Source organism: Haemorhous mexicanus, chromosome 32 (genome assembly GCF_027477595.1).
Source record: "Haemorhous mexicanus isolate bHaeMex1 chromosome 32, bHaeMex1.pri, whole genome shotgun sequence".
NCBI classification, from domain to species: domain Eukaryota; kingdom Metazoa; phylum Chordata; class Aves; order Passeriformes; family Fringillidae; genus Haemorhous; species Haemorhous mexicanus.
Window position 1 is genome coordinate 3,068,626 of NC_082372.1, and position 8,327 is coordinate 3,076,952.

Below are 8,327 nucleotides of genomic sequence, written 5' to 3' on the forward strand. Positions count from 1 at the left end.
GCTCTGACGATGCCTCCTGACCACAGTTATCAATTCTGATCAGGACTGAGAGACAGCAGGATGGTAGCCCAGTGTCTGAAGGTGTTTGGAGCTCTCCTGACTTCTCACTGGATCCTGCACCAGCACAACCCCTGGCCCTGCTTGTGCAGAAGTCGCTGCCGTGCCCTTACCCTTGGCCAATCTGCTCCAGCTCCAGGTATTTCTCGGCAGGCTCCGCCTCGCTCACGGTGTTCCCTGAAAGAAACCACGTGGAAGACGCTCCCTCCCAGAGTGAGAGCCCGCCCTGCAGCAGAGCCAGAACGCAGCCCCACTCCCTGGGGCCGTGAGCCCCTTGGTCTCAGCTGGGGAAGGACAAGAAATGGCTCGGTGACATTCAGCTGCAGAGCAACCCTGGGTGCAGCTGATGCCGAGACACACACACAGCGCCCTGCTCGGGCACCCAGGGACAGAGCAGACGTACTCAGCTGCATCAGGCACCACTCCCCTCTCCCCTCTGGCTGCAGGGCTGTGCTGCTGTCAGAATGCTCAGCCCAGGATCCCACAGAGGAGGGAGGTTCTTCATCCTCTTGCCCAAATTCTGCAGCTTCTCCATCCTCTTCCCAAAACGCTGCCGGTTCGCCATCATCTTTCCAAGCCAGGGGATGTTTGCTGTCCACTTCCCATGCTGGGAGATGTTCACTCTCCTCTTCCCAAGACACAGGATGTCCTCCATCCTCATCCCACACCGGGAGATGTCTGCTGTCCTCATCCCATGCCTTGGGAGCTTGGCCATCCTCGTCCCACTCCGGGAGATGTCCACTGTCCTTGTCCCAATCCGCAGGAGCCTCGCTGTTGCATTCCCACACCACGGGATGTTTGACCTCGTCTCCCAGAACAGTGGGAAGCTCACTGCTGTCTTCCTCCTCTTTGGCCTCCTCTTTGGAAGCAGAGGGAGCCACAGGAGGTGCTGGTGCTGCTTTTGTGCCCTGTGGACAGACAGCAGCGTGAGGGACGGGAAGTTCAATCTCAGTTCTCACCTTATTTATCCTCAGCTGCACATCCAGCTGCACTAAGCAGAAATTGGGTTTGGAGCTGTTCCAACTAACAATGGGCTAAAGTCGACATTGCCACTTATTGCTGGGAATTCAACATTCCACCATGGCTAAAGCCAGCCAGCAATCCTCTGCCTGCAAAGCCAGACCTGCAGCTCTTCAAAAGCTCTTCAGCAGAAAAGGAGAAAACTGACGGGGATCCCTTTGATGCTGCTGCTGCTGAGACACTGACAGGAACTTTCCTTCAGCCTCCCAGGCTGGCCCTCACCTGCCACATGCCAAGCTCACAACTTGCTGCACAATTCCAAACACCAAAGGTTCCTGTCCCACTCACCGAAGGAGGAGCTGCTCGGGATCCACAGAAGAAGTGCCCTGAAATGGGAGAGGGAACATGAACCAGATGCTGTTAGGATGAAAACTGCCTGTGGTGGGAAATGCCATGGAGCAAGGCAACCCCTAGAGAGCATTTTGCTCTCACAACATCCCTGCAGGAGCCACAGTCCCTTCCCACAGCAAGCAAGAGAACAGCACAAAATACTGGGCTGGGTCAGTTCTTGGCCGGAGCAGCAAACGGAGGGAGTTCCAGGCTCTGCTGGCACAGACTCCCTTCCTGAGGGAACAGAACCCCCCAGGGCTCTTTGCAAATGCCATGCAAGCCCCCCTGGCTGCAGACACCCCCTTTTTCAGCTGCAGCTGCTGGCAGGAACTCTCCCAAAGCAATGGTGTCTTCATGGCAATTTGGTTCCAAAGTCAGCTCAGCTCCAGAGGAAGAACACAAAGCACACAGCAAGCCCAAAGCCACAGATGCTGCACCGATGGAAAGCCTCGACTTACGTGCCAAGTGGGTTAAAAAATACCCTGAATAAGCCACCGAGTAGAGAGTGCAAACTGCAGCAGCCACGTGCTGGATCATTTTGGCTGCGCTGCACACGTCTGCAGCCTGTAGCCCTCCGAGCACAGAAGGACACCCGTCAGGGCTGGGCTGGCTGCTGAGAATGCCTCGGGCAGGAGGATCCTCCAGCAGCGAGCCCAGAGCCACTCTGGGCACTGAGGCCTCCGTGTCCCACGGCAACGGGAACACCCCGGGGACGTGGCACTGCTCCTGTGACACCACAGCAGCAGCTCACGCAGAAACCGCCTGGAAGGTTCTCCTGTGTCACAGAGGAGCACAAAGATCCCTCCCAGGGCACAGCCTATTGCCCAAAGGATGCCAGAGGAACTCGGAAAATGCAGCACACAAGGACACCCCATAGCCCTGAACACTGAGGAGGAACAAGGACGGCACCAAACCAAAGGAAACGTGACCTTTAGTCACTGATACTTCTGACTAAAAGCAGCAAGCCTTGTTCCATCAGGGATCTTTGTTCTAGTTCTAAAAACAAGCAAGGGTCTCCACTCTAAATACACAGATGGCAGGAACTGGGGAGGAGGTGGGATTAGGAAGGAGAAGGAGGAGGGAGAGAGGAAAAGGAGGAGTAGGAAGAGGAGGAGCAGGAGCAGGAACAGGAGGTTCCAGTGCCTCCTGTGGCCGCAGCCATGGGACCATTGCCCCCACCTCATCCTGCAGGTGAGAGGGGAGGGGGAGCTTGTCCCAAATCTATCAGGGGAGCCCTGAGAGGGTTTTTTATTGGGGTGTGTTTGGAGACTGCAGATTGTGGAATTGACCCCAAATATCATCTGGTTTCCCTGGGAGGTTTTTTTCTCTGTGTGTGTAGGTTTGGATCTTGCAGGACCCCAAGGCTGAGCCCCTTGGGGGAATCTTTGGGGGTCCACGTGGCCATTGCCCAGTATGGGCAGGGGAGGACATTGCTGCTGGGGACCCCTGGGAGAGCAGAGGAGGGGAACCCCTGGGACCCCCAGAGTGGGGAGAGCAGAGAGGGGCGATCCCAGAGCTGGGGGACCCCGGCTGGCTGGAAAGTGGGGGAGCCTGGAGAAGAGGGACCCCTGGGACTCCTGGGATCTCAGAGTATCCCATGAACCCCCCATGGACCCCCAAAAGCCCCTGGAACATCCCTAAGCAGGATGCTGGAGAAAGGGGAACCCTTGGATCCGTTGGACCCCCATCTTCCCAAGGAAAGGAAAACTCTGGAACCCCAAAAGTGGAGAGGTCAGCGATAGGGAACTCCTGGGAGAGATTTTTGGGCTGAATCTTGACATTGTGGAGATTTCCATGGACACAAGACCCCTGCTGACTTCTAGAGATGGACTTGGCCAGGAGGAGCCTCTACTCCAAGGCGCTCCCACCTTGGTTTCCCCCAAACCAGGATCTGTCCTTGCCAAGCTGTGGCCAGATGGAGGAGGAGGAAAAACCTCAGAGATCCCTCACGAGGAGTGGCTGCAAACCCAGCCCAGGGAGCTGCAGGGAGGAAAGAGCCCCCCTGTTGGGGAAGATGCAACAGGAAAGCCTTACAAATATGATTGCCTGGCAAAAGATTTTGAGAATATAGAAACTATAAATGAGATTGAAATGAAAGCAAGCTTTGAGATCCCTTAGTTAATGAACAACAGGAAAACAATGGTGTGGCCGGCTGAAGGTAATCCCCTTTGGATGAAACAAGACCCTCTGCACGTAGGCAGGTCCAAGGGTCCGAGCAGACCCTGCCAGCTTGGCAGAAGGGGTCCAAAGAGTAGTTTTTAGGGTTTAAAATGTAGCATAGTATGGTAATGTAGTGATTCTTATAGGCTGTATGTAAATGCTATAGGATTTGTATGCTGTACTAGATTGGTTAGTGACAATCAGAATATCCAACACAGAAGATGATTTATTGTATTGTAACGGGAACTTCGCGCTCTTGCTTTTACTCTTGCGCTCTTACTCTTACTCTTGCTCTCTTGCTCTTACTTACTTTTCTATGCTCTTAGCTCTTGCCTTTTACGTTCTTACCCTCTCATCCTCTCTCTTCTCTCGGGCCTGCTCCGAGCTGCAGCTGGCAGCTCCCAGCAGGGCCCTGCACCCACGCCCTTTGCAATAAACCGCAAGTTCCACGACCTGGCTTCAGAGATCTCTCGTCTCCGTCCGTCCCGACCGTGCTACCTCCGTCTCGCCTACACCCCCCTGAGGCAGGAAGGTGTCCGGAGATCCAGCCGGAGCTCAGAGCTGGTGGAGAACCCTCATGACAGGGAGAAGCCACACAAGTGCTTGGAATGTTGGAAGGGTTTCAGCCACAGCTCCAGCCTGATGGAACACCAGAACATCCACACTGGGGAGAGGCCCTGTGAGTGTGGGGAATGTGGGAAGAGCTTCAGTGAGACCTCTGATCTCACCAAGAACCACAAGATCCACACTGGGGAACGGCTCCATGAGTGCTTGGAATGTCACAAGAGCTTCAGGTGGAATTCAGAGATTGTCACTCACCAGCACTTCCACACCAGGGAGAGGCCCTGCAAGTGTCCCGAGTGTGGGAGGAGCTTCGTGCACTGCTCCAGCTCCATCCCCCATGGGAGGATCCGCGCTGGATGATCCCCAGTGAACCCCGTTGGGCAGAGCCCTGGTGACCCCCGATCCGGGTGATCCCCGTTGGGTGGGGGAAGGTGTTGGAGAGATTTCTTTGCCCTCTCCTTGTGCTGCTGTGATTTGCTTGGTAATAAATTCCCTCCGTGTGCCCAGGCCGGGTCTGTTGTGCTCGTGCCGGATTTGCTGAGGGATCTCTCCCGGTCCTTGTCCCCACGGAGGAACCCTCGGTTCCATTTTCTGTCCCTGTGCGGCTGCGGGGGGCAGGGACAGAGCGGCTCTGGGGGTGCCTGGCATCGGGCCAGCGTCACCGCTTGCCACGGGCACCCCGGAGATCCCGCGCACCTGGGCACGCATTTCTGGGCTCACCTGAGCTCCCACCAGCCCAGAGCCCCAAGGCTCCCCCTCCCTGGAAAAGTCGCCCCCGGGGCTGCACCCTCCCGGAAAGGCCTCAGCCAATCCCAGCGCAGGCAGGAGGCGGCGCAGCCAATGAGAGCGCGGGGCGTTGGATTGCCTCATCGGTTGCCGGGCAGAGCCCGTGGCCAATCGCTCCCCAGCAGTGGCAGGAGCCAATGAGAGCGCGCGGCGCTGCCGAGCCCGCCCCGCTCCGGACTGGTGCTCCCAGCGCAGCGCGGCTGCTTCGGGGCTGCGGCCCCTGCCCGGCGCTGGCCGTGGGGCGAGGGGCGGCAGCCGGGGCCGGACTGGTGGCACTGGTGGTGCTGTGAGCCCCCCCGGCTGCGGGCGCGGAGCTCTCGGGTGAGCGGGGGGGCGGGAGGCGGTGGGACAGGGGGGGAGAAGGGGGAAAAGGGGGCGAAGGGGGGAGCCCGGAATGGACGGGAGGAGGAGGGGACCCCCCCAAAGGGAGAGCGGGAGGGGCTGAGGGGTGGGCGGAGGTGAAGGAGAGTTGGGAGAGGGTGGGGAAAAGGGGAGGGGGGACCCCGAAACTGAGCCCGAGAGTGGCTGGAGATTGGGGGATTTTTAGGAAAATGGGGAAACGGGACCCTTAAAGTGATTTTGGGAGCGGCCAGAAGTGGGAGGGGAAAAGATGTGGAAGGGGAAATGGGGGAAGGATGCCACAGAGGAAGCGGCAGCGCGGGCAGGAGGGTCCCATGGCGGCCGTGGGGCACAGGGAGTGCGCAGTGGGGATCCGGGTTGGCCCCCGGTGCTCTGGGAGTGCTGGGGGGGCACCCCGGAGCTGTGTCCTGCACTCACAGGGGTGTTCCAGGGGATGAGATTGAAGAGTGTCACTTGTTGAACGGCACGGAGAAGGTGAGGTTCGTGGAGAGGTTCATCTACAACCGGGAGCAGTTCCTGATATTGGACAGCGACGTCGGGGTGTACGTGGGGTTCATCGCCTATGGGGAGATGAATGCCAAGCGCTCTAACAGGCACCCGGTTCACATGGAGTACTACCGGGCTTTGGTGGACACGCAGTGCTGGCGAAACTACGAGCTTTATGCCCCGTTCACAACGGTGGAGCGCCGAGGTGAGCGCGGGGCAGAGCGCGTCCCCTCGGACCCTGCCCTGCCAATGACCCTGGAGCTCCTGAAATTCCCAGTATCCCTCGAGTCTGGGAATCGCCTCAGAGGCCGCAGCCCTCCTTGTGTCCATCACCGCGACATCCTCTCCCACCCAGTGACCCCCCCGTGGCTCCTCCAGCCCATCCCAGTCCATCCCGGTCACTCCCAGTGCTCCGCGGCGCGTCCATCTCGGTCGAGCGTGGAGATAACGCCTCTCAGCCAATCACAGCTCGTCCCTCCGATGACCCATCTGTTGCTAGGATGATCCGCAGATCCGAGTGCCTCGAGCTGGACTCGGCCTCGCAGCGCCGCGCACGTCATTGCCAGTTCCATCCCAGTCCATTCCCAGATCCCTCCCAGTGCCACCGCAGTCCCTCCAACTCCCTCCCAGACCCTTCCAGTCTATTCCCAGTCCACTCTCCGACTTTCACGCTCTCTCATAGTGCCGAGTGCCCCTCCCACCTTTCTCAGTGCCACTCCAGTCCCTCCCAGTTCATTCCCAGACCATCCCAGTTCCAACCAGCCCCTCCAAGTCAATTACCAGTCTATTCCCAGTCCATTCCCAGTTCACGACAAGACTTCCACCGTCTCTCCCAGTACCCCCCATCCTCTCCCACCTCTCTCGGTGCCACTCAACTCCCTCCCAGTCCATTCCCTGTCCCTCTCCACCCCACTAAAGCCCTCCCCTCTCCCAGTGCTGCCCAGCTGATTCCAGTGTGTCCCCACTCTCTCCCTCTCACAGTGCCCCCAGTGTGTCCATCTTGCTGGTGCCCTCGAGTTCCCAGCCCGGCCCCGGCCGCCTGCTCTGCTCCGTCATGGATTTCTACCCTGCCCACATCCAGGTGAGGTGGTTCCAGGGCCAGCAGGAGCTCTCAGACCACATGGTGGCCACCGACATGGTCCCCAACAGGGACTGGACTACCAGCTCCTGGAGCTGCTGGAAACCCCCACCCCCAGGGCAGGCTCACCTACACCAGCCAGGTGGAGCACGTCAGCCTGGAGCACCCCCTGAGCTGCACTGGGATACGGGGGAGCCCCCGGGGGCACTGGGAGAGCCACTGGGCTGTGCTGGGAGCCACTGGGAAGGAGCTGAAGGGAGCTGTCTTGGAACTGGAAGAGGGGCTGGGGGCTTGGCAATGGCTGGGAAGGGGTTTGGGGGATGCTGGGGAGGGTGAGATGGGGTTGGGGGGGTCCTGGTGGGCACTGGGAGGGAGTTTGGGGGTGCTGGGTGTGACTGGGAGGGAGTTTGGGAGCACTGCCATCCTCTCGCCACCCTGTGTCCTCCTTCACACCCCGTCTTTCCACATCCCCCGTTCCCTACCCGGAATGGGGATTGCTGTGTAAGAGACGGTTGGAAGTTTCCCTCATTTGCCTCATGACCGTCGCCAGGACAGACCCTGAGGGCCCTGGCTGGAGTTCTGGCCTGGTTGAAGTGGATGCTCACCAAGTGATTGTGTGCAGGTGTGCTTGCTGTGCCTCCACGGTCTCACACCTGCTTCACCATCCCACAACAGCCCATGAATTTCCCCATCTCTTGGCCAAATGAACTTTCTGAGCTAACTCTGGTGATCCCCCCACGGAAGATCCCTCATCTGCCTCATGACCACCATCAAGGATGGAGACTGAAGCCCCCTCCCAAGGAATGAGACTGAGACCCTTATAATTCTAACACAGGATGCTGGCCTGACGGAAGTGGGATGTCTGCCAAGTGGTGCCTGCAGGTGTGTTCGCTGGACCAAGACTGGTTTCCCACAGAACCAATCCTGAAACAATGGGTCCCACTCACTGCTGAGATTGCTTTGTCCTGTTTTGGAACATGGACTGTCCATACCTGTTTTCAATACACTTATTCTCTGTTGTCTTAACCCATTCTCCCCTCAGCAGAGGACTATAAGAGACCCCTGAGTTAACCAAAGAATTTGAGATTCTCCTCGATGTGACAAGACGGATCTACTGCCGGACCACAGGGATTTCATCTCTCCATTGGCAGCTATTCCCCCCAGCCCTTCTTTTTTCCTCTCTCTCTCTCTATCCTTTATCTCCTTTCTAATCCTTCTATCGCATTTGCTGTGGGCACTCAGTAAAGGTGCATTTGTTTTGATGAATACTGAAATCCCCTCTGTGTTGTTTTGCACTCTGAGATCAGTTAATGAACCATCACAACCCCACTTGTACAAGTGGATCATGGCAGGCCGCGCCGTCCTGGGCCCTCCTTCTGAAAACGGCGCTGACCACGCTGTTTAAGATTCCCCTTTTTCCCACCAATTCCTTCTCCTCTGGTCCCAAACCTCCCCTTCCCCCCTACCTACCTACCTCTCCCCCTTC

At 58.1% G+C, this 8,327-nt stretch overlaps 2 protein-coding genes across 2 annotated transcripts; both read left to right on the forward strand.

Moving 5' to 3' along the window:
- The first annotated feature begins 701 nt into the window (after positions 1 to 701).
- LOC132340492 (zinc finger protein 250-like) lies at positions 702 to 4,638 on the forward strand. Its single transcript, XM_059871513.1, has 3 exons — positions 702 to 876; positions 2,538 to 2,598; positions 3,894 to 4,638. The coding sequence occupies exons 1-3, from the start codon at positions 702 to 704 to the stop codon at positions 4,489 to 4,491; spliced, it is 834 nt and encodes a 277-aa protein (XP_059727496.1). The 3' UTR covers positions 4,492 to 4,638.
- A 903-nt stretch (positions 4,639 to 5,541) lies between these two features.
- On the forward strand, positions 5,542 to 8,107 carry LOC132340493 (rano class II histocompatibility antigen, D-1 beta chain-like). Its single transcript, XM_059871514.1, has 2 exons — positions 5,542 to 5,968; positions 7,677 to 8,107. Exons 1-2 carry the CDS (start codon positions 5,542 to 5,544, stop codon positions 7,865 to 7,867), a joined length of 618 nt encoding a protein of 205 aa, XP_059727497.1. The 3' UTR covers positions 7,868 to 8,107.
- The last annotated feature ends 220 nt before the right edge of the window (positions 8,108 to 8,327 follow it).